Genomic DNA, 25,796 nt, shown 5'->3' with positions numbered 1-25,796 from the left:
TTGAATCAGACGTGCTGCGTCAGTGTTTGCCGTCTTCCTGTGAGGAGCTACTACAGCTTGGATACAAGTCTCCTGCGCACCGTTCCTGCGATGTTTCCCGATGGATTGTCCACCGGCAGAAGAACCTAAAGAAGGTAAATGACACTCATTAGTGTTAGAGCCAGCGTTGGCCCGGTGGCGCTGCGGCAGAGAAGAGGGGCAGAGCTAAAGTGGACGGTCACATAGGGTGGTCAAAAAGGCTTTCGGTACATTGGCGGTACATCGGAGTATTGAGTCTAGAAGTTTGGAGGCCATGTTGCAGTGGTATAAGACGTTGGCGATGCATTATTTAGTGTTAATGCATTTCGTTGTCTCTGTACTGTACACTGACAATGACAATTAAAATTGAATCTGAATCTGAATCTGGTATCGTGTTCAGTTCTGGGCACTGTGTTATTGGAAAGATGTCAGGCTGGAGAAAGTACTGAGAAGATCAACAAGGATGTTGCCCGGACTAGCGGGTGTGAGCTTTAGGGAGAGGTTGAGAAGGCTGGGACTCTATTCCTTGGGGCGCAGAAGGATGAGGGGTGAACTTATAGAGGTGTGTAAAATCACTAGAGGAATAGATCGGGTAGACACACAGAGTCTCTTGGCCAGAGTAGGTGAATCGAGGACCAGGGGACAGGTTTAAGGTGAAGGGGAAAAGATTTTAAGAATCTGAGGGAAACGTTTTCACACAAAGGGTGGTGGGTGTATGGAACGAGCTGCCAGAGGAGGTAGTCGAGGCTGGGACTATCTCAATGCTTATAAAACATGTAGTCAAGTCAAGTCAAGTTTATTTGTCACATACACATATGAGACGTGCAGTGAAATGGAAGTGGCAATGCTCGCGGACTTTTGTGCAAAAGACAAACAACCAAACAAACTATAAACACAATCATAACACACATATTCTTTTACATAATAAATAATGGAAGGAAAAACGTTCAGTAGAGTTAGTCCCTGGTGAGATAGGCGTTTACAGACCGAATTGCCTCTGGGAAGAAACTCCTTCTCAACCTCTCCGTTCTCACCGCATGGCAACGGAGGCGTTTGCCTGACCGTAGCAGCTGGAACAGTCCGTTGCAGGGGTGGAAGGGGTCTCTCATGATATTGGGGTACATGGATAGGACAGGTTTGGAGGGATATGGGCCAAGCGCGGGCAGGTGAGACTTGTTTGCTGGCATGAGCAAGTTGGGCCACAGGGCCTATTTCTACACTGTATCACTCTACGACTCTATAACTAGTGGTGGCACGGTGGCACAGATGGTGGTTTTAAAACCCGAGGGTGTAGATTTGTGAGATGGGAAAGATGTGCAGGTGGCGCAGGGGTAGAGTTGCTGCCTCACGGCGCCAGAGACCCGGGTTTAATCCTGGCTACGGGTGCTGTCTGTACGGAGTTTGTATGTTCTCCCTGTGACCGCGTGGGTTTTCTCCTGGTGCTCTGGTTTCCTCCCACACTCCACAGACGTACAGGTTTGCAGGTTAATTGTCTCTAGTGTGGAGGACAGTGCTAGTTAGTGCACAGGGATCGCTAGCCAGCGCCCAGTGGGCTGAAGGGCCTGTTTCCGTGCTGTATCTCTAAAGTCTAAAGTCAAGTCTAAACTTGTCCATTGATTTCAATGAGCAAAACACACAGTGCTGGAGGAACTCAGCGGGTCAGGCAGCATCTGCGGAGAGCATGGGCAGGCGATGTTTCTGGTTGGAAGCCTCTTCAGCCCGACCACAAACATGTTCATAAGCCACCCGTTCCTTCTCTCCAGAGTTGCTGCCTGACCCGCTGAGTTACTCCAGCATTTTGTGTCTATCTTTGGTGTAAACCCACACCTGCAGTTCCTTCCTGCACCAATTCTTGTCTGCTTGCATGTAATCCATATCCTCCATTCCCTGCATTACCCATGTGCCAATCTAAAGGCCTATCCAGCACTTTGTTCTTTTTGTTTGTAAACCAGCATCTGCAGTTCCTTACATCTACAATGTACAAGCCTCCTTGTATCCAGCCTGTTTCTGAACTTTGGCCCTATGTGGAATGAGCTTCCAGTGAAGGTGGTGGAGGCAGGTTTGTTTTTATCATTTAAAAATAAATTGGATAGTTATATGGACGGGAAAGGTATGGAGGGTTATGGTCTGAACACAGGTAGATGGGACTAGGGGAGAATACGTGTTCGGCACGGACTAGAAGGGTCCAGATGGCCTGTTTCCCGTGCTGTAATTGTTTATATGGTTATATGTAAATTCATAAAGAATTAGGTCATTAGGCCTATCAAGTCTACTCCGCCATTCAATCATGGCTGATCTATCTCTCCCTTCTAACCCCCTTCTCCCCATAACCCCTGACACCTGTACTCATCAAGGATCTATCTATCTCTGCCTTAAAAATATCCACTGACTTGGTCTCCACAGCCTTCTGTGGCAATGAATTCCACAGATTCACCACCCTCTGACTAAAATTCCACCTCATCTCCTTCCTAAAAGAACATATTTTAATTGTAAGTTGTCCCTGGTGCATGTAGGATGGTGTTAATGTGCGAAGGGCCATCAAAGGCCTTCTCCTGCACCTATTGTCTATTGTCCATTGTCCTCCCCTGTGTACATCTGACGAGTCATGTGAAATGGTTGTGATTTCTCCGCGACCTCTGTCCTCCGACCTTTCCCACAGGTCATCGAGAACTTACCTCGTTATTCTTTGGGATTCCAAACTTTGACATATCGATGGTGAAGTAGTGCTTATTAGGCATAACAATTTCAATCTCTTCAATCTAAAAATACAAGGTACACGAGAGTCAGTATTACAGCTGGCAACTTATCTTCCTAGATTAAACACACCGCACAGTGGCGCAGCGGTAGAGTCGCTGCCTCACAGCGCCAGAGACCCGGGTTCCATCCCGACTACGGGTGCTGTCTGTACGGAGTTTGCACGTTCTCCCCGTGACCCGCGTGGGTTTTCTCCGGGTGCTCTGGTTTTCGTCCCAGACTCCAGAAAATTGCAGGTTTGTAAGTTAATTGGCTTCGGTAAAGATTGTAAATTGACCCTAGTGTGTGCGTAGGATAGTGCTAGTATACGGGGATTGCTGGTCGGCGTGGGCCGAAGGGCCTGTTTCCATGCTGTATCTCCAAACTAAATTACTATGGTGTTTAAAAAAATTTCCGATACCTAGACTTTGTAAAACTCCCATGGAAAACAGAAGACCTAGAGCTGGAACAAGTCTACGGGACAGGCAGCATAGAAACATAGAAAGATAGAAAATAGGTGCAAGAGGAGGCCATTCAGCCCTTCGAGCCAGCACCGCCCTATCAATAACCCGTGCCTGCCTTCTCCCCATATCCTTTGACTCCACTAGCCCCTAGAGCTCTATCTAACTCTCTCTCTTAAATCCATCCAGTGATTTGGCCTCCACTGCCCTCTGTGGCAGGGAATTCCACAAATTCACACCTCTCTGGGTGAAAACGTTTTTTTCTCACCTCAGTCTTAAATGACCTCCCCTTTATTCTGAGACTGTGGCCCCTGGTTCTGGACTCGCCCAACATTGGGAACATTTTTTCCTGCATCTAGCTTGTCCAGTCCTTTTATAATTTTATATGTTTCTATAAGATGCCCCCTCATCCTTCTAAACTCCAGTGAATACAAGCCTAGTCTTTTCAATCTTTCCTCATATGACAGTCCCACCATATGACAGTCCCAGGGATCAATCTCGTGAACCTACGCTGCAGTGCCTCAATCACAAGGATGTCCTTCCTCAAATTAGGAGACCAAAACTGTACACAATACTCCAGATGTGGTCTCACCAAAGCCCTATACAACTGCAGAAGAACTTCTTTACTCCTATACTGAAATCCTCTTGTTATGAAGGCCAACATTCCATTAGATTTCTTCACTGCCTGCTGTACCTGCACGCCAACTTTCAGTGGCCAGTGTACAAGGACACCCAGGTCTCGCAGCATCTCTGAAGAACGTGGATATACAAGGGTGACATGTTGGGTTAGAACCCTTCTTCAGACTTTCCTGACCAAAACGTCACCTCTCCATGTTTTCCAGAGATGCTGCCTGACCCGCTGAGTTATTCCAGCACGTTGTATCTTTTTTTGTAAGCCAGCATCTGCAGTTCCTTGCATCTCCATTTTTAAAGGTGTTTGTTTTTTCATAATAGCTACATCATGAAGGGTTTCTTTTCCTGGAATGTTTTGGTCTGAAGCAGGGTCTTGCCCAAAGCACCACCTACTCCTTCTCTCCAGAGATGCTGCCTGTCCCACTGAGTTACTCCAGCATGTTGTGTCTTATCTTCGGTGTAAATCAGCATCTACTGTTCCTTCCAACACCTGCTTTTTAAATTATTTTTCTGAATTCTTTTCAAACTTTATTCCAGTTTGGGATTAAATGTAGCCTTAGTCTCACAATCATCGAGACACATTCCATGCTGACCGAGGTGATCCATCTAAATTAGTCCCATTTATAGACAATAGGTGCAGGAGTAGGCCATTCGGCCCTTTGAGCCAGCACCGCCATTCAATGTGATCATGGCTGATCATCCACAATCCTGCCTTCTCCCCATGTCCCCTGACACTGCTGTTTTTAAGAGCCCTATCTAGCTCTCTCTTGAAAGCATCCAGAGAACCTGCCTCCACCGCCCTCTGTGGCAGAGAATTCCACAGACTCACAACTCTGTGTGAAAAAGTGTTTCCTCGTCTCCGTTCTTAATGGTTTACTCCTTATTCTTAAACTGTGGCCCCTTGTTCTGGACTCACCCCAACATCGGGAACATTTTGCCTGCATCTATCCTGTCCAACCCCTTAAGAATTTTATGTTTCTTTATGATTAAATGCATTTCGTTGTCTTAATGCATTTCGTTGTCTCTGTACTGTACACTGACAATGACAATTAAAATTGAATCTGAATCTGAATCTGAATGATCCCCTCCTATCCTAAATTCCAGTGAATACAATCCCAGTCGATCCATTCTTTCCGTAGGATAGTATTGCCACAGAAGGCTGTGGAGGCCGTCGATGGATATTGTTAAGGTGGAGATTGACAGATTCTTGATTGGTACAGTTGTCAGGGGTTATGGGGAGAAGGCAGGAGAATGGGGTTAGCAGGGAGAGATAGATTGGCCATGATTGAACGGTAGGATAGACTCGATGGGCTGAACGGCCTAATTCTACTCCTAGAACCTTTGAAAGTTGAGTGACGGAACGATTGTCGTTGATGGATTGGCCAAGATGGAATTGGCGAACGGTCGACGAGACGTGATTTGTGAGCGCGCGGATGAAGCTCTAACCTCCGGAACGCGGCTCAAACTCAGGCACTCCGCCTCGTACAGGGAGTTCTGCACCGAAGGGGAATAGCTTCCTGAATCGTAGGGACCGGCGAATGTCTCCAGGATAGAATCCTTCACAGCATTCCTAGGAGAAAGGATGAACTCAGTTAAACCTCCGCCACTCGGGCGGTGCAGTGGGTAGATCACAGCGCCAGAGACACGGGTTTGATCCCGACTACGGGTGCTGTCTGTACGAAGTTTGTACGTTCTCCCCGTGACCTGCGTGGGTTTTCCCCGGGTGCTACTGGGAAAACTACAACGTACAGGCTTGTTGGTGAATTGGCTTTGGTAAAATTGTCCTGTGTGCAAGTAGGGGGTCGCTGGTCGGTGCGGAGTTGGTGGGCTGAAGGTCGTAAGGTCATCAGTGATACGAGTCGAATGAGGCCATTTGGCCCATCAAGACTGCTCCAACAGAGGGGCCTTTTTACGTTAGCAGTCCTTCCAGGTGAGACAGAGATTCACATGCACCTCCTCTGACCTAATCTACTGCATCCTGTACATCGGCGAGACCAAGCGCAGACTTGGCGGCCATTTCACCGAGCGCATCCGCTCGATCCGCTGGGCCTCCCGGATGCTGAACCATTTTAACTCCCATTCCCATTCCCACACATCCGACAAACAACCCCTTATTTGAGTTATTCCGTCCATAGAGTCATACAGTGTGGAAACAACCTGCCCACGGCCACCAACATGCCCCATCTACACCAGTCCCACCTGCCTGTGTTTGGTCCATATCCCTCCAAACCTGACCATCCATGTACCTGTCTAAATGTTTCTTAAACATCGTGGTAGTCCGAGCCTCAACTACCTCCTCTGGCGGCTCGTTCCATACACCCACCACCCTCCGTGTGAAAAAGTCACCCCTCAGATTCCCATTATATCATTCCCCCTTCTCCTTAAACCTATGTCCTCTGGTCCTCGATTCCCCTACTCTGGGCAAGAGACTCAGTGCATCTACCCGATCTAGTCCTCTCATGATTTTATACACCTCGATAAGACCACCCCTCATCCTCCTGCGCTCCAAGGAATAGAGTTTTAGCCTGCTCAACCTCTCCCTGTAGCTCACACCCTCTACTCCTAGCAACATCCTTGTGTCATCTCTGCACTCCCTTGCAGATTAACAACAGTGTGGCACGGTGGCGCAGCGGTAGAGTTGCTGCCTTACAGCGCCAGAGACCTGGGTTCGATCCTGACTACGGGTGCTGTCTGTACGGAGATTGTATTTTCTCTCCGGGTGCCCTGGTTTCCTCCCACACTCCAAAGACATACAGGTTTGTAGGTTAATTGGCTTGTGTAAATTGACAGTGTGTGTGTGTAGGGTAGAACTAGTGTACGGGGTGATCGCTGGTCCGTGTGGACTCGGTGAGCTGAAGGGTCTGTTTCCGTGCTGTATCTCTAAAACTAAAACTAAACTATGAATTGTTCCAGCATTGTCCAGATGGACCAAATGGCCTCCTCCTGCCCTGCAAATCTCTATGATGGGCCTGTTTTTCGACGGGGTGGTTGGGGCGGACTGGGTGGGCCGAAGGGCCTGTTTCCGTGCTGTGTCTGTGAAGTGTAGAGTGGAGCAGTGACGTACCAGGCCGCGTCATAGTTGGCCCGCCGTGACGTGGCGTAGCGCCACTTGGCGTAGACCACGGTGGAGAACACCCTGTCCCGCATCTCGGGCAGCGTGGTGAAGCGGTCCCTGCGGAAGCCCTCGAAGCCCGACTGTGTGGTCTTCAGCACTCGCATGTCCCTGATCCCAGAGTGGACGACGGGCGGCTCTGTAAACGGACAGCCGGTTATCGCGGTGGCGCAGCGGTAGAGTTGCTGCCCTTACTGCGCACGCAGCACCGGAGACACGAGTTCGATCATGACTACGGGCGGAGTTTGTACCTTCTCCCCGTGACCTGCGTGGGTTTTCTCCGGGTGCTCCGGTTTCATCCCACGTTCCAAAGACGTGCAGGTTTGTAGGTTAATTGGCTTGGTGTAATTGTAAATTGTCCATAGAGTGTGTGTGTGTGTGTGTGTGTGCGTGTGTGCGTGTGTGGGACAGCGTTGATGTGTGGGGATCGCTGGCCGGCGCGGACACGGTGGGCCGAAGGGCCTGCGCCCTGTATCTCTAAACTAAACTAAAGCCGATGAGTGCGGTTGGCCTTACCATTCTGGATCACCTCCACCTCACAGAAGCGTGTAGCCTCTCCGCTGTGAATGAAGGCATGCACATGCTCCACCCCACCCTACAGGAGATAAGAAGCCCACGTTAATGCGAGGTAAATCAACGGTGTCTTTGTTCCAACCTGTATCGAGGTACAGTGAAAAGCTTTTGCTGCGTGCTAACCAGTCAGCGGAAAGACAATACACGATTGCAATAAAATCCTAACCTGCCCAACCTCTCTCTCTATCTCAGGCCCTCGAGTCTTGGCAACATCTTTGTAAATTCTAATTCTCGGGATGGCAGGACTGTCACACGCTGAGAGATTGGAGCAGCTGGGCTTGTACACTCTGGAGTTTAGAAGGATGAGAGGGAATCTCATTGAAACGTATAAGATTATTAAGGGTTTGGACACGCTGGAGGCAGGAAACATGTTCCCAATGTTGGGGGAGTCCAGAACCAGGGCCCACAGTTTAAGAAAAAGGAGTAAGCCATTTAGAACGGAGACGAGGAAACACTTTTTCACACAGAGTTTTGAGTCTGTGGAATTCTCTGCCTCAGAGGGTGGTGGAGGCAGGTTCTCTGGATGCTTTCAAGAGAGAGCTAGATAGGACTCTTAAAAATAGCGGAGTCAGGGGATATGGGGAGAAGGCAGGAACGGGGTACTGATTGGGGATGATCAGCCATGATCACAGTGAATGGCGGTGCTGGCTCGAAGGGCCGAATGGCCTCCTCCTGCACCTCTACTCTATTGTCTAAATCTTTTCTACACCGTTTCCAGCTTAATAACATGGTTCCTACAACAGGATGACCAAAACTGAACACGATGATATATATGATATGCCATTTATTGTCACTATACATGTACAATGAAATTAAAAGCTGCTCGTACTCAGTGCATACATATAATTTAGTACAAAAAACAAAAAAACAGAAAAACAAAAACAGAAGGGAGACCGGGGGGGGGGGGATAGGTGCACAATTCTGCGGCGCTATATACATATATACAGATGGAAGTCCGGGTGTTGGGCTGTGAAGTCAGTGCATGTGTGAATTTGAATTAAGAGTAGTTATAATGTGATACTTAATAAGAGATACTTTCAATGTGGTCTCACCAATGTTCTTGCAAACTTTCTCAAGTAGGCTCAGAGGGCAGTTTCAGTTTAGTTTATTGTCACGTGTACCAAGGTACAGAGGTTGAGAAGGAGTTTCTTCCCATAGGCAATTCGGACTGTAAACGCCTATCTCACCAGGGACTAACTCTACAGAACGTTTTTCCTTCCATTATTTATTATGTAAAAGAATATGTGTGTTATGATTGTGTTTATAATTTATTTGGTTGTTTTGTTGTTTGTCTTTTGCACAAAAGTCCGCGAGCATTGCCACTTTCATTTCACTGCACATCTCGTATGTGTATGTGACAAATAAACTTGACTTGACTTGACTTGACCTGAAACACTTTTTTTTTTGTTGTGTGCTAACCAGTCAGCGGAAAGACGATACGTGATTACAATCGATCCATTTACAGTGTACAGATACACGATAAGGGATTAACATTTAGTGCAAGGTAAAGCCAGCAAAGTCCAGAGAAATGTTGCTGTAGGAGTAGAGATTTAAGAGCGTGGAGCGATTGCAATATGTGTTTGTAGATTTGCTTCTGTGGTTGGTACGCAAATATTCCCCTGGATTGGGCGCCATCTTGGAAGTAGCCCGGGCAGTTCAGAATGTACAGAACAGCCCACTGATTCCACGTGCAAGAGGCACCATTATGCGCTGGAGTCATGGAGCGATACAGCGTGGAAACGGGCGCTTTGGCCCAACTTGCCCACACCGGCCACCATGTCCCAGCTACGCTAGTCCCACCCGGCCTGGCCTGGCCACATCCTTATAAATGTTCTTTGCACTCTTTCCAGCTTGATTACCGTACAAGCTTCCTACAGCAAGGTGACCAGAAGTGAACACAATACTCCAAATGCGGCCTCAACGCGCCTTGTACAACTGTGAAACTAGGTCGGGGGTACAAATGGGACATGGTTGTGCCCACCTGTGGCAGAATATATTGTGGTGGTGGAGAGGCAGGGCGATAGAGGTGCCACTTCCTAAAAACCTCTGTAACGCCACTATCGTATCAGCCTCTGCCAACACTCATGGTGGTGCGTTCCAGGAACTCACCACTCTCCCCCCCCTTATCTCCTTTACACTTTGCCCCTCTCACCGTAAAGCTATGTCCTCTAGCCTTTGACATTTCCACCCTGGGGGGGGTAATAATTCTGCCTGTCCTCTCCATGCCTCTCGTATTCCTTTTGAATGAAAGGAGTCCGGTGAAATATTTTTTTGTTTAAAAAGTCTACTTCAATGTTTTAAAGTGTTTTTGTCACGTCAAGTCAAGTTTATTTGTCACATACACATACGAGATGTGCAGTGAAATGAAAGTGGCAATGCTCGCGGACTTTTGTGCAAAAGACAAACAACAAAACAACCAAACAAATTATAAACACAATCATAACACACTTATTCTTTTACATAATAAATAATGGAAGGAAAAACGTTCAGTAGAGTTAGTCCCTGGTGAGATAGGCGTTTGCAGTCCGAATTGCCTCTGGGAAGAAACTCCTTCTCAACCTCTCCGTTCTCATCGTTCTTTTGTGTGGGAACGAGTGAGGTGCTGGTTGGTCAAAGGGGTAAACTTGAAGAAGGATGAAGTTAGCGAGGGGAACAGAGTGAGATCGGAGGTAGACTGGTGAAAATAAGGAGAATTGATAGAGGGGGTGGACTTGGGCGGGATAGATGTGAGATGTCAACTCTTCCTGCAAAGTTGTCCCTCGTGTGTAGGATAGTGTTAGTGTGCGGAGAGATCGCTGGTCGGCCCGGACTCTGTTCCGTTTACTTCACTTTAGTGTCACGTGTACTGAGGAGCAGCGAAAAGCTTTTGTTGTGTGCAAACCAGTCAGCGGAAAGACAATACATGATTACAATCGAGCCGTCCACAGTGTACAGATACATGATAAGGGAATAACGTTTAGTGCAAGGTAAAGCCAGCAAAGTCCGATCAAGGATAGTCCGAGGGTCACCAATAAGGTAGACAGTAGTTCAGCACCGCTCTCTGGTGGTGGTAGGATGGTTCAGTTGCCTGATAAGTAAGTAAGCATGTAAGTTTATTGGCCAAGTATTCACATACAAGGAATTTGCCTTGGTGCTCTGCCCACAAGTAACAACATGACATACAGTGACAGTTACGAAGGACTCAGAAAACGCTAAACATTAATAATAATAAAACATTAATGATAAAACACCATTGATCAAGCATGTGAACCAACAAAATACCAGATCAAAGGGAGGTAGGCTACAGATTTTTGGCTGCTGAGTAGGGAAACTACTCGTGGATAAAAGCTGATTTTATGTCTGGCTGTGGCAGCTTTGACAGTCCGGAGTCGCCTTCCAGAGGGAAGTGATTCAAAGAGTTTGCGGCCGGGGTGAGAGGGGTCAGAGATGATCTTGCCCGCTCGCTTCCTGGCCCTTAACAGCTGGGAAGAAACTGGGTCGAAGGGCCTGTTTCCGCGCTGTATCTCTAAGCTAAACCATACTAAAAGTCCGCTCATCATCGGAGCATTGGCACTGTTGCCCCAAGCCCTTACCTTCTGCAGACGTCTCCAGGGGACTTCCTGCACGTAGACCTTGGCCCGCGAGACGTGATTGAAGGACGTCAGGAAATGGTCACAGATATCCAGCGCAAACTCTTCAATGGTACGAACCTGGCAACACAGCACACATCAGTGTACACACGCAGGGGAGGCCCCCCCCCCCCCCCCTTTGTTTCCTAGCGGAGATCAGCGCGGGCTCCGACCTTATTTCTCGAGGCACAGGAGGATGAGCGGGGATGTTATAGAGGTGAATACAATCATGAAGGCAATAGTTTTCAAGGGAGAGTTAGATTTGGCTCTTTGGGCTACCGGAATCAAGGGATGTGGGGGAAAAGCAGGAATGGGGCACGGATTTTAGAGGATCATCCATGATCATATTGAACGAGATCATGACGAGATTGATCCCTGGGATGGCGGGACTGTCATATGAGGAAAGATTGAAAAGACTAGGCTTGTATTCACTGGAGTTTAGAAGGATGAGGGGGGGATCTTATAGAAACATATAAAATTATAAAACGACTGGACAAGCTAGATGCAGGAAAAATGTTCCCAATGTTGGGCGAGTCCAGATCCAGGGGCCACAGTCTTAGAATAAAGGGGAGGTCATTTAAGACTGAGTTGAGAAAAAACTTTTTCACCCAGAGAGTTGTGAATTTTTGGAATTCCCTGCCACAGAGGGCAGTGGAGGCCAAGTCACTGAATGGATTTAAGAGAGAGAGTTGGATAGAGCTCTAGGGTATAGTGGAGTCAAAGGATATGGGGAGAAGGCAGGCACGGGTTATTGATAGGGCGGTGCTGGCTCGAAGGGCTGAATGGCCTCCTCCTGCACCTATTTTCTATCTTTCTATGTTTCTATGCTGCCTGTCCCGTAGACTTGTTCCAGCTCTATGTCTTCTGTTTTCCATGGGAGTTTTACAAAGTCTAGGTATCGGAAATGTTTTAAACACCATAGTAATTTAGTTTGGAGATACGAAGGCAGGCACGGGTTATTGATAGGGGACGATCAGCCATGATCACAATGGATGCCGATGCTGGCTCGAAGGGCAGAATGGCCTCCTGCACCTATTTTCTATGTTTCTATGAATGCTAGCTCGGGGCCGAATGGCCTGCTCCTGCACCTATTTTCTATGTTTCTATGTTTCTATGAATGCTAGCTCGAAGGGCCGAATGGCCTGCTCCTGCACCTATTTTCTATGTTTCTAGATGGGGTAGACGTACAGGGATTAAAGTCCAAAAGTCAAAAGCGTTGTTTTATGGTGGGAGGGGGAAGATTTAATGGAGATGTGTGGGACAATGTTTTTTTTTTTTAACAATGGTCTCTGGGGAATAGCAGGGGTAAATGCACAGCCTTTGACCCCAAGCAGAGGAACCAAGAAGCAAAGGTTTACGGTGATGGGGGAAAGATTTGATAGGAACCTCGGGGTCCTTTTTAAAGAGGATGTTGCCAGGACTCGAGGGTGTGAGATACAGGGAGTGGTTGGGCAGGCTGGGACTCTATTCCTTGGAGCGCAGGAGGATGAGGGGGGGATCTTAAAGAAGTGTTTAAAATGATGAGAGGGATAGATGGGGTAGATGCGCAGAGGCAGAGGAATCACCAACCAGGGGACACAGGTTTAAGGTGAGAGGGGAAAAGATTTAATAGGAACCCGAGGAACAACTTTTTCACACAGTGGGTGGTGGGTGTATGTAACGAGCTGCCAGAGGAGGTAGTTGAAGCAGGTACTATAACAACATTTACAGTAAAAGACATTTTGACAGGTACATGGATAGGACAGGTTTAGAGGGATATGGGCCAAACGCAGGCAGGTGGGACTTGTGTGGGCTGTGTGGGCAAGTTGGGCCAAAGGACCTGTTTCCACACTGTATCACTCTATGACTCTTCCCTGAGGAAAAGATCATGACCATCTAACTATAGAGTCTTGCAGCGTGGAAACAGGCCCTTCAGCCCAACTAGCCAACATGTCCCATCTACACCTGATACACTTGACTGCGTTTGGCCCTAATCCCTAAACCTGTCCTATTCATGTACCTGTCTAACTGTTCCTTGAACGTTGTGATAGTCCCAGCCTCAACCACCTCCTCCGGCAGCTCGTTCCACACACCCACCACCCTTTGTGTGAAAAGGTTACCTCTCAGGTTCTTGTGTGAAAAGGTTACCCCTATTGTCTATTGAATCGCCCCCCCCCCCCCTCACCTTAAACCTATGTCCGCTGGTTTTCGATTGCCCGACTCTGGACAAAAGGTTCCGCATAAACTAGACACAAAATGCTGGAGTAAGTCAGCATGACAGGCAGCATCTCTGGAGAGAAGGTATGGGTGGCGTTTCGGGTCGAGGCCAAGGGCCTCAGAAGGCAGTGAAGGCCAATTCTCTGGATGCTTTCATGAGAGAGTTAGATAGAGTTTTTAAAGATAGTGGAGTCATGGGATATGAGGGAAGGCAGGAACGGGTTACTGAATGTAGATGATCAGCCATGGCGGTGCTGGCTCGAAGGGCCGAATGGCCTTCTCCTGCACCTATTGTCTATTGTCTCGCCACGAAATGTCACCCATTCCTTCTCTCCAGAGAAGCTGCCTGTCCTGCTGAGTTACTCCAGCTTTTTGTGTCTATCTTTGGTTTAAACCAGCCTTTGCAGTTCCTTCCTACACAAGAGACCACAGATGGAGAAGATGTCCTGGGCCATACTCACCCCTCGGAGTTTGGCCAAGGCGTGGACGGTGTTCTTCATGGTGTCGGTGGGGATGATGTCGGAGTTGTCGCCGTGCATGTAGTCCTTCAGTGACTTCAGCGTCAGCTGCACATTGGCCACGATCTCCTTGACGTAATGGCGCTTCCCCTCCCGCCTGATGACCAGCACCTTCACCTCCTCCTTCCCGTATCCCGTGTGGACAAACTCCACATCTCCCTGCACGGGGCGAGAAAACGATGGGTCGGCAAGGTAGCGCAGCGGCAGAGTTGACGCCTCACGGCGCCAGGGACCGCGGGTGCTGCCTGCACGGAGTTTGCACGTTCTCCCCAGAGACCCACGCAGGTCACGGGGAGAACGTGCAAACTCCGTACAGGCAGCACCCGTGGTCTCTTGCGCTGTGAGGCACTAACTCTGCCACGTTTGTGCATCCGCTTTAGTGCATTCACCTTCGTGCTTCCAGTGACCTGCGCCTGTTACTGTACGTTCTCCCCGTGAGTTTTGTCCGGGTGCTCTCGTTTCCACCCACGTGTGGGTTTGTAGGCTAATTGGCTTACAATCAGTAACATTGTAACTTGTCCTCTAATGTGTGTGTGTGTGATAGTGTTAATGTACGGGGATCACTGGTCTTGATGGGCCGAAGGGCCTGTTTCTGCACTGTAGGAACTGAGCTAAACTGTGGGAGAGAAAACCGGAGCATCCGGAGAAATCTCACGGGGAGATGCGTTGACATCTACTGAGGGTTCACTGGCTGGGATCTCACTATCCCCTGTAGACTATTCATCAAGGTTGAAGACAAGGCTCCAGGATGGCATCCCAAAGATCTTTTAGCGATTCAGCGCGGGATCAGGCCCTTTGGCCCACCAAGTCCACGCCGATCAGCGATCTCGAAGCGCTAGTTCTATCCCACACAATTTACAGAAGCCAATTCGCCTACAAAAGCTGCAAGTCTTTGGAATGTGGGAGGAAACCGTGGCACCTGGAGAAAACCCTCGTGGTCACAAGGAGAACGTACAAACACCGTACAGACGGCACCCGTGGTCAGGACCGAACCCGGGTGTCTGGCGTGGTAAGGCAACAATTCTACTGCTTTCTATTTCTCCCTCTCAATCCCATTCTCCTGCCTTCTCTCCATAACCTTGACCAGTTTTATTAATCAAGAATCTGTCCTTCTCTGCTTTAGCAATACCCAACAACTTGGCCTCCACAGCCGTCTGTGGCAATGAATTCCACAGATTCACCACCCTCTGACTAAAGAAATTCCTCCTTATCTCCATTCTGAAGGTACGTCCTTTTTAATTCTGAGGCTGTGACCTCTAGCCCCAGACTCTCCCACTAGTGGAAACATCCTCTCCACATCCACTCTATCTGGGCCTTTCACTGTTGGGTAAGTTTTCAATGAGGTCCCCCCACTCATCAATGGGTAGTTTGTCTCCTGAGATAGAGACGGTGAGATCCAGAAAAGGCATCAGATGGAGCCAAAGGTAATGCGATAGTAGGATGCAAGTTGGTTGCACAGGTGATGGGAGTGGCGAGTTCTGCACGGGTGCAGGAAGCTGCAGCGATGCAGTTGTCAATATAATGAAGGAACCTCTAGGAAAGATATTGTCAAGCTTGCAAAGGGTGCATTAAGAAGATTAATGACGATGTTGCCAGGACTAGAAGGTGTGAGCTATAGGGAGAGGTTGAGCAGGCTTGGACTTTATTCGTTGGAGTACAGGAGGATGAGGGGTGATCCTATAGAGGTGTATAAAATAATGAGTCTTAGTGCCTGGTACAAGAACCAGTAATGTCCAATCAAGGATAGTCCGAGGGTCTCAGGGATTTCTTTGAGGTCCAAAATCCACAAATCTTTCTTCAGGAACAGTGGGGAGTTGCCTGCAAGGCGGGGAAACGGTCAGTAACTCTAGAACTGACCAGTGGCAATGGCAGCTCAGATTGTAGCGGGTAGAACAGGCCCTTCGGCCCACAATGTCCGTGCTGTACATGATGCTCAGTTAAACCAATCTCCTTTGCCTCCATGTCCTCATTGGAGACCCTCGGACTATCCTTGATCGCACTTTGCTGGCTTTACCTTGCACTAAACGTTATTCCCTTATCATGTATCTGTACACTGTGAACGGCTCGATTGTAATCGTGTATTGCCTTTCTGCTGACTGGTTAGCACGCAACAACAGCTTTTCACTGTACCTCGGTACACGTGACAATAAACTAAACTGAACTAAAAAATATCCATGTCCCACCATTCCCCACACATCCTTATGCCTCTCAAAAAGCTTCTGAAACGATACTTTTGGACACGATCAATAGACAATAGACAATAGGTGCAGGAGGAGGCCATTTGGCCCTTCGGGCCAGCACCGCCATTCAATGTGATCATGGCTGATCATCCCCAATCAGTACCACGTTCTTGCCTTCTTCCCATATCCCCTGACTCCGCTATTTTTAAGAGCCCTATCTAGCTCTCTCTTGAAAGCATCCAGAGAACCTGCCTCCACCGCCCTCTGAGGCAGAGAATTCCGCAGACTCACCACTCTCTGTGAGAAAAAGTATTTCCTTGTCTCCGTTCTAACTGGCTTACCCCTTATTCTTAAACTGTGGCCCCTGGTTCTGGACTCCCCCAACATCGGGAACATGTTTCCTGCCTCTAGCGTGTCCAAGCACTTAACAATCCTATATGTTTCAATGAGATGCCCTCTCATCCTTCTAAACTCCAGAGTGTACAAGCCCAGCTGCTCCATTCTCTCAGCATATGACAGTCCCACCATCCCGGGAATTAACCTTGTAAACCTACGCTACACTCCCTCAATAGCAAGAATGTCCTTCCTCAAATTAGGGGACCAAAACTGCACACAATACTCCAGGTGTGGTCTCACTAGGGCCCTGTACAACTGCAGAAGGACCTCTTTGCTCCTATATTCGATTCCTCTTGTTCTGAAGGCCAACATGCCATTCGCTTTCTTCACTGCCTGCTGTACCTGCATGCTTACTTTCATAGACTGATGTACAAGGCCCCCCAGATCCCGTTGTACTTCCCCTTTTCCCAACTTGACGCCATTTAGAGAGTAATCTGCCTTCCTGTTTTTGCTACCAAAGTGGATAACCTCACATTTATCCGCATTAAACGTCATCTGCCAGGCATCTGCCCACTCCCCTAACCTGTCCAAGTCACGCTGCATCCTCATAGCACCCTCCTCACAGTTCACACTGCCACCCAGATCAAACGCTATTCATCCGCGGAGGGAAATAGTTCTGCCGCCAGTCACAACTCACAACAAGGTACACAAACACTTGAAAATAAAAGTGAACACAAAGAAAAAAGGACAAGTGACTGTTGGCGGGCTGCTGTGTGCACAGCGCCTTCACTGGAACCAACAAACACACAAACAAACGTAGATTTATCCCACTGGGCGGGGGATTCTAAACTAGAATCCCCCCCCCCCCACACACGCTCCCCCACACACCACAATCTTATCTGCCTCCACCACCACCCCTGGCAGTGAGTTCCAGGCACCCATAGAGTGATACAGCGTGGAAACAGGCCCTTTTGGCTCTAACTTGCCCACGCCGACCAACATGCCTCATCTACACTAGTCCCACCTGCCCGCGTGTGGCCCATATCCCTCCAAACCTGTCCTATCCGTGCACCTGTCTAATTGTTTCTTAAACGTTGGGATAGTCCCAGCCTCAACTACCTCCTCTGGCAGCTCGTTCCATACACCCACCATCCTTTGCGGTTCCTATTAAATCTTCCCCCCCCCCCCCCCCCCCCCCCCCCGCCTAAAACCAGTGTCCTCTGGTTCTTGATTCCCCTACTGTGGGCAGGAGCTACTCTGTGCGACTACCTGATCTATTCCTCTCATGATTTTGTACAGAATCAGACAGCACCAAAACAGGCCCTTCGGCCCAACTCATCCATACTAACCAATATGGCTCATCCAAGCTAGCCCATTGGTTCATGCTTGGCCCATATCCCTCTAAACCTTTCCTATCCATGTACCTTACTAAGTGTTTTTGAAGTGTTGTTATAGTCCTCGCCTAAACGACATCCTCTGGCAGCTCGGTCCATGTGAAAATGTTCCCCCTCAGGTTCCTGTTATATCTTTCCCCAGATCATGGAAACATGGAAACATGGAAATTAGGTGCAGGAGTAGGCCATTCGGCCCTTCGAGCCTGCACTGCCATTCAATATGATCATGGCTGATCATCCAACTCAGTATCCGTACCTGCCTTCTCTCCATACCCCCTGATCCCCTTAGCCACAAGGGCCACATCTAACTCCCTCTTAAATATAGCTAATGAACTGGCCTCAACTACCCTCTGTGGCAGAGAGTTCCAGAGATTCACCACTCTCTGTGTGAAAAAAGTTCTTCTCATCTCGGTTTTAAAGGATTTAAAGGTTTCAAATTCCCCCTTATCCTTAAGCTGTGACCCCTTGTCCTGGACTTCCCCAACATCGGGAACAATCTTCCTGCATCTAGCCCAATGGTTCCCAACGTGGGGTGTACGCCCCACAGGGGGGCAATTTGATTTTTAAGGGGGGCAATTGAGTGCGACTGAGGAGGTCTGGGTCCAAATTTTCGATTTTTATTTTTTTGGGATTTTCCATCAGGTAAACATATGTAGTTTATGTTTCAGATGTTATTTTGAGTAAATAATTTTTTTGGGGTAAAAAAGGTCTTTATTGTGTAGTTATTACAAAATCACCGCGCCATCGCTCTTCATGCACGTCGCATGAAGCGTGCGAGGTCATGGGAGAACCTTATCACTTTTTAAATGATTAGAATTATATATCACCACATGGGGGGGGCATCAGGGTTTTAGCGGTGATTAGGTGGGGCATGGCCAAAAAAAGGTTGGGAACCACTGATCTAGCCTGTCCAACCCCTTAAGAATATTGTAAGTTTCTATAAGATCCCCTCTCTTAATAGATCTTAAACCTATGTCCTCTGGTTCTTGATTCCCCTACTCTGGGGAAAAAAGGCTCTCCCTATATATTCCCCTCATGATTTTAGACACGTCCGTAAGATCTCATCCTCCTGCGCTCCATGGAACAAAGTCCCAGGCTGCCCAGCCTCGCCCTGTAGCTCAGGCCCTCGCGTCCTGGCAACATATTCGTTAATCTTCTCTGCACATTGTCCAGCTACAACGACATCCTTCCCATAGCAGGGTGACCAAAACTGAGCACAATACTCCGATGAAGGGATCTCGCTCTGAAACGTCACCTATTAATGTTCTCCAGAGTTGCTGCCTGACCCTCTGAGTCACTCCAGCACTTTGTGTCTATCTTCACACTATTCCAAATGTGACTTCACTGACATTTGGTCTTACAGACACTTGGCAAATTTATCTCTTGTCCAGAACGTCTTTTAGTTTCATTTAGAGATACAGCGCGGAACAGACCTTTCGGCCCACCGAGTCCGCGCCGACCAGCGATCACCCCGTACACCAACACTGCCCCACACACACTAGGGACTATTTACAATTATACCAAGCCAGTTAAGCTACAAACATGTGCGTCTTTTAAGAAAATACCAAATTTAATTAAACATGGATAACATTTTACTGCAGTGAATCAAAGATAAATATAGAAAAACTCCGTGCCTGACTATACGCATGCAATGTTTTTTTCAATAATGTTACTCAAACACAATTTTGTTAACAAACCTTTTGATAGGCAGGATGGTATTTGCTGGCCATTTTGCTTGGAGATTGACAATGCCTGTGCCCAGGGGATGTGGTCGCTACTGATCAAGTTCACCTCACTGTGGTCCAGAGTCCCCGTCCCCCTGTGGTTAATAATTACATCTCCAGCTAACACTCATTTTAATTCTGAGGGAGGAGAGGGGGACTTTAGTTGGATTTGATCTTATCTCTGGTCAACATGCTTCATTGGGAAGGGCACTGACTGCAAACGTTGGGACATACAGGTCTTGGAAGAGGTCCAAGTTGGAGTACATAGACGATATCTGGGTAGGGAAGGAACTGCAGATGCTGGTTTACACCAAAGATAGACACAAAATGCTGGAGTAACTCAGCGGGACGGGCAGCTTCTCTGGAGAGAAGGAATGGGTGACATTTCGGGTCGAGAACTTTCTTCAGACTAGACAAATCACTGAAGAAGGCAGGAGAAGGGTTGAGAGGGAAAGATAGATCAGCCACGATAGAATAGCGGATAGACTTGATGGACCGAATCCCCATTCTTCTCCTAGAACCTATGAAGTATGTGCTTGTTTGTCCAGCATTTTCTGTTGCTGTAGCCAATGTGTCTCACTACTACAGCTGGAGACTAGACCTGGGCAAACGCAGAGACAGAGAGCTTGCACCTGTCTCACTGTGCAGCCCGTCTGAGTGGTATGTGAGGAAGGAAACTGAATTAAAAATCCCCAAGCCAAAATTCCCCATGGACACAAATGCACAATATTTGCCTGAAACCTTTCACTTCTTCAAGTTCAAGTTCAAGTGAGTTTATTGTCATGTGTCCCTGTATAGGACAATGAAATTCTTGCTTTGCTTAAGCACACAGAAAATAGTAGGCATTTACTACAAAACAGATAAATGTGTCCGTATACCATGATATAAATATATACTTACATGAATAAATAAACTGGTAAAGTGCAAATAACAGAAAGTGGTTATTGATAATCAGAGTTTTGTCCGAGCCAGGTTTAATAGCCTGATGGCTGTGGGGAAGTAGCTATTCCTGAACCTGGTTGTTGCAGTCTTCAGGCTCCTGTACCTTCTACCTGAAGGTAGCAGGGAGATGAGTGTGTGGCCAGGATGGTGTGGGTCTTTGATGATACTGCCAGCCTTTTTGAGGCAGCGACTGCGATAAATCCCCTTGATGGAAGGAAGGTCAGAGCCGATGATGGACTGGGCAGTGTTTACTACTTTTTATAGTCTTTTCCTCTCCAGGGCGCTCAAATTGCCGAACCAAGCCACGATGCAACCGGTCAGCATGCTCTCTACTGTGCACCTGTAGAAGTTAGAGAGAGTCTTCCTTGACAAACCGACTCTCCGTAATCTTCTCAGGAAGTAGAGGCGCTGATGAGCTTTTTTGATAATTGCGTTAGTGTTCTCAGACCAGGAAAGATCTTCAGAGATGTGCACGCCCAGGAATTTGAAGTTCTTGACCCTTTCAACCATCGACCCGTTGATATAAATGGGGCTGTGGGTCCCCCTCCTACTCCTTCCAAAGTCCACAATCAGTTCCTTGGTTTTGCTGGTGTTGAGGGCCAGGTTATTGCGCTGGCACCATATGGACAGTTGCTCGATCTCTCTTCTGTATTCTGACTCATCCCCATCAGTGATACGCCCCACAATAGTGGTGGCATCAGCGAACTTGATGATGGAGTTCGCACTGTGGTTCGCTACGCAGTCATGGGTATAGAGTGAGTACAGCATGGGGCTGAGCACGCAGCCTTGAGGTGCTCCCGTGCTGATTGTTATCGAGGCTGACACATTTCCACCAATACGAACAGATTGTGGTCTGTGGATGAGGAAGTCGAGGATCCAGTTGCAGAGGGATGCGCAGAGACCCAGTTCTGCGAGTTTGGTAACCAGTTTGGAGGGGATGATTGTGTTAAATGCCGAGCTGTAATCAATGAATAACAGCCTGACATATGAGTTTTTGTTGTCCGAGTGGTCCAGTGAGCTAAGGTGCACAAAGGGTTATGGTTCAGATCTTCTCGCCATTTTTCATCTTCCAAGATTTTAGATATGGTAAGGTCGCTGAAATTATGGGATTTGTAAGAAGAGGCCAGACCTGCTGAGATGTCCAGAGACAGGTACATAAAACAGTCCAGCACAGGAACAGTCTGAAGAAGGGTTCCAACCTGAAACATCACTTGTTTCTTCATCTGCTGAGTCCCAGGATCTATAAGGCCATTCGGGCCATCAAGTCTACTCCATCATTCAATCATGGCTGATCTATCTCTCCCTCCCAACCCCGTTCTCCTGCCTTCTGCCCACAAACCACGACACCCGCACTGCTCAAGAAGACTCCAGTAACTCAAGAGGAGTTACTCCAGCACGTTGTGTCTATCTTCAGTGTAAAAAGAGCCCTAGTGAGACCACACCTGGAGTACTGTGTGCAGTTTTGGTCCCCTAATTTGAGGAAGGACATTCTTGCTATTGAGGGAGTGCAGCGTAGGTTTACAAGGTTAATTCCCGGGATGGCGGGACTGTCATATGCTGAGAGAATTGAGCAGCTGGGCTTGTACACCCTGGAGTTTAGAAATGAGAGGGCATCTTATTGAAACATATAAGATTGCTAAGGGCTTGGACACACTAGAGGCAGGAAACATGTTCCCGATGTTGGGGGAGTCCAGAACCAGGGGCCACAGTTTAAGAATAAGGGGTAAGCCATTTAGAACGGAGACGAGGAAACACTTTTTCTCACAGAGAGTGGTGAGTCTGTGGGATTCTATGCCTCAGGGGGCAGTGGAGGCAGGTTCTCTGGATGCGTTCAAGAGATAGCTAGATAGGGCTTTAAAAATAGCAGAGTCAGGGGATATGGGGAGAAGGCAGGAACGGGGTACTGATTGGGGATGATCAGCCATGATCACATTGAATGGCAGTGCTGGTTCAAAGGGCCAAATGGCCTACTCCTGCACCTATTGTCTATTGTGTATTGTCTAAACCAGCATCTACAGTTCCTTGCTACACATTTTGTCTGCTCCACTGTGAAAGTATGTCTACAAACTGACGAGGGTTCTGCGACACCCTCTCCCGCTGCCCCCCCTCTGATTCCTCCCGCTCTCCGACTCCACCACTACATTTTAAAACAAGTCTGAAGAGGGTGTTCGGACTCCAAATGTCACCTATTCCTTTTCTCCAGCGATGCTGCCTGACCCGCTGAGTTACTCCAGCACTTTGTGTCTACCTTCAGCACAGGAAGCCTGGGTACATGAGCAGACATTAGGTGCAGCGGCAGAGCTGCTGTATTGCAGCTCTTGCAGCGCCAGAGAGTCGGGTTCGATCCCGACTACGGGTGCTGTTTGTGCAGAGTTTTACCTTCTCCCAGTTCATTAATCATATGTTATCTCATATGATCTTTGGTCCCCTCCCACACTCCAAAGACGTACAGGTTTGTAGGTACATTGGTGTGGTAAAAGTGTGAATTGTCCCAAGTGTGTGTAGGATAGTGCTTGTGAGCGGGATCGCTGGTCAGTGTGGACTTGGTGGGCCAAAGGTCCTGTTTCCGTAGTGTATTATTTCAAAACCCTCTAAACTCGGAGCCTCAAGCCTAACTACACTAGAATGAAGTAGTTTCATTTATTTTCACTATCACAAGTACCGAGTTACAGTGAAAAGCTTTTTTATTGCAAAGTCTCCAGTCAACAGAAAGATTATTCATGATTACAATTCAGCCGTGAATAGATGCAGGATAAAGGGAATAACATTTAGCACAAGGTAAAGTCTAATCTGTGCAATTTTGGTCTCCAAATTTGAGGAAGGACATTCTTGCTATTGAGGGAGTGCAGCGTAGGTTCACAAGGTTAATTCCCCGGATGGCGGGACTGTCATATATTGATAGATGGAGTGGCTGGGGCTTTTATACTCTGGAATTTAGACGGATGAGAGGGGATCTTATTGAAACATATGATTATTAAGGGATTGGACACGCTAGAGGCAGGAAATACGTTCCCGATGTTGGGGGGAGTCCAGAACCAGGGGCCACAGTTTAAGAATAAGGAGTAGGCTATTTAGAACGGAGATGAGGAAAAACTCTTTCACCCAGAGAGTTGTGAATCTGTGGCTTTCTCTGCCTCAGAAGGCAGTGGAGGCCGGTTCTCTGGATGCTTTCAAGAGATAATTAGATAGAACTCTGAAAGATAGCGGAGTCAGGGAATATGGGGATATGTGGAGAAGGCAGGAACGGGGTACTGATTGTGGATGATCACAGTGAATGGCGGTGCTGGCTCGAAAGGCCGAATGGCCTACTCCTGCACCTATTGTCTGTTGTCTATTAAAGATAGTTTAAAGGTCTCCAATGAAGTGGATGGCAGTTCAGGAATGCTATCTTGCTGGTGTTAGGATGATTCAGTTGCCAGATAACAGCATGGAAGAAACTGTAGACAAACACAAAATGCTGGAGTAACTCAGCAGGATAGGCAGCTTCTCTGGGGAAACGCAATGTGTGACGTTTCGGGCCGAGACCCTTTTTCAGACATTTCATCAGGAAGAAAATATTCCTGATTCTGAAAGTGTGTGTTTACACTCTTCTGTAACTCTCGTGTGAAGGGAGAGGGGAGACCTAATCTGACCTGAATCCAGGGAAAATTTAATACAATTTTATGCACATTTGAAACAAGGTGAATAAATAGTGTTTTGAGGTATTATATGAAATGCAGGGCAGGTGAATGGGGTTAGGAGGGAGAGATAGATCAGTCATGATTGAATGGTGGAGTAGACTCGATGGGCCGAATGGTCTGAGTCTACTCCTATCACATGAAATAACATATATTAATTGGAACAATCTCCCGTTTGGTACCGTTAACACATGCAGGATAATTGGAGATTTACTGCAGATTGTGTGTTTATACCTTTAGAAACATAGAAATTAGGTGCAGGAATTGGCCATTCGGCCCTTCGAGCCTGCAACGCCATTCAATATGATCATGGCTGATCATCCAACTCAGTATCCCGTACCTGCCTTCTCTCCATACCCCCTGATCCCCTTAGCCACAAGGGCCACATCTAACTCCCTCTTAAATATAGCCAATGAACTGGCCTCAACTACCTTCTGTGGCAGAGAATTCCAGAGATTCACCACTCTCTGTGTGAAAAAAGTTCTTCTCATCTCGGTTTTAAAGGATTTTTCCCCCTTATCCTTAAGCTGTGACCCCTTGTCCTGGACTTCCCCAACATTGGGAACAATCTTCCTGCATCTAGCCTGTCCAACCCCTTAAGAATTTTGTAAGTTTCTATAAGATCCCCTCTCAATCTCCTAAATTCTAGAGAGTATAAACCAAGTCTATCCAGTCTTTCTTCATAAGACAGTCCTGACATCCAAGGAATCAGACTGGTGAACCTTCTCTGCACTCCCTCTATGGCAATAATGTCCTTCCTCAGATTTGGAGACCAAAACTGTACGCAATACTCCAGGTGTGGTCTCACCAAGACCCTGTACAACTGCAGTAGAACCTCCCTGCTCAAATCCTTTTGCTATGAAAGCCAACATACCATTCGCTTTCTTTACTGCCTGCTGCACCTGCATGCCTACCTTCAATAACTTGTGTACCATGACACCCAGGTCTTATGAAGAAAGACTGGATAGACTTGGTTTATACTCTCTAGAATTTAGGAGATTGAGAGGGGATCTTATAGAAACCTACAAAATTCTTAAGGGGTTGGACAGGCTAGATGCAGGAAGATTGTTCCCGATGTTGGGGAAGTCCAGGACAAGGGGTCACAGTTTAAGGATGACTGGTTACCACTGTGGGGGAAGGCACAATGTCCAGTCCCCATCCCCAGTTCTCCCGAGGAGGCTGCAGTAGAAAAGGGTCTCCGGTCGTCTTGGACTCCATGCCACTGGATCCTGACCCAGATCTGTCAAGGGGGGTGGCTGTCTGTGCACCAGTCTCCCCACGTTAAACAAAGTCACGCACAGGCGTCCTCCATATAGGGAATAGCACCCTGGAGACACCCGTGGTCAGCCATGATCGAAGGAAGCCTAAGATAAGATCACTCCTCATCCTCCTGCGCTCCAAGGAATGGAGTCCCAGCCTGCTCAACGTCTCCCTGTAGCTCAGGCCCTCTGTTCCTGTCAACATCCTCGTAAATCTTCTCTGCACCCTTTCCAGCTTGACAACTCCTTTCCTATAACACGGTGACCAAAAGTGAAGGCAGTTAGCGTACTTACTAAAGACAGGCACAAAGTGCCGGAGTAACTCAGCGGGTCAGGCAGCATCTCTGGAGAAAAAGGATGGGTGATATTTCAGGTAGGGACTGTCCTTCAGTGAAACTAGAGGGTGGGGACGAGAAGAGATGGAGGCGGAAA

General features: G+C 47.8%; 1 protein-coding gene across 2 annotated transcripts; it reads right to left on the bottom strand.

Annotated features, from left to right (window-relative positions):
* On the bottom strand, window positions 1-25,796 carry uox (urate oxidase). 2 transcript variants are annotated; one of them, XM_055641286.1, is made up of 9 exons: window positions 25,659-25,757; window positions 19,460-19,581; window positions 13,796-14,011; window positions 11,103-11,219; window positions 7,474-7,552; window positions 6,910-7,096; window positions 5,292-5,415; window positions 2,694-2,777; window positions 1-125 (listed from the first exon to the last, which is right to left on the bottom strand). In XM_055641286.1, exons 2-9 carry the CDS (start codon window positions 19,490-19,492, stop codon window positions 51-53), a joined length of 915 nt encoding a protein of 304 aa, XP_055497261.1. In that variant the 5' UTR covers window positions 19,493-19,581; window positions 25,659-25,757; the 3' UTR covers window positions 1-50. The 2 variants fall into 2 exon arrangements, with proteins under 2 accessions (XP_055497261.1, XP_055497260.1); XM_055641285.1 differs by lacking the exon at window positions 19,460-19,581 and having other exon boundaries at window positions 25,659-25,796.

The sequence above is a fragment of the Leucoraja erinacea genome, chromosome 10, assembly GCF_028641065.1.
Source record: "Leucoraja erinacea ecotype New England chromosome 10, Leri_hhj_1, whole genome shotgun sequence".
NCBI lineage: Eukaryota > Metazoa > Chordata > Chondrichthyes > Rajiformes > Rajidae > Leucoraja > Leucoraja erinaceus.
The sequence above is the reverse complement of the archived record's forward strand: the minus strand, read 5'-3'. Positions and strand labels throughout refer to the sequence as shown.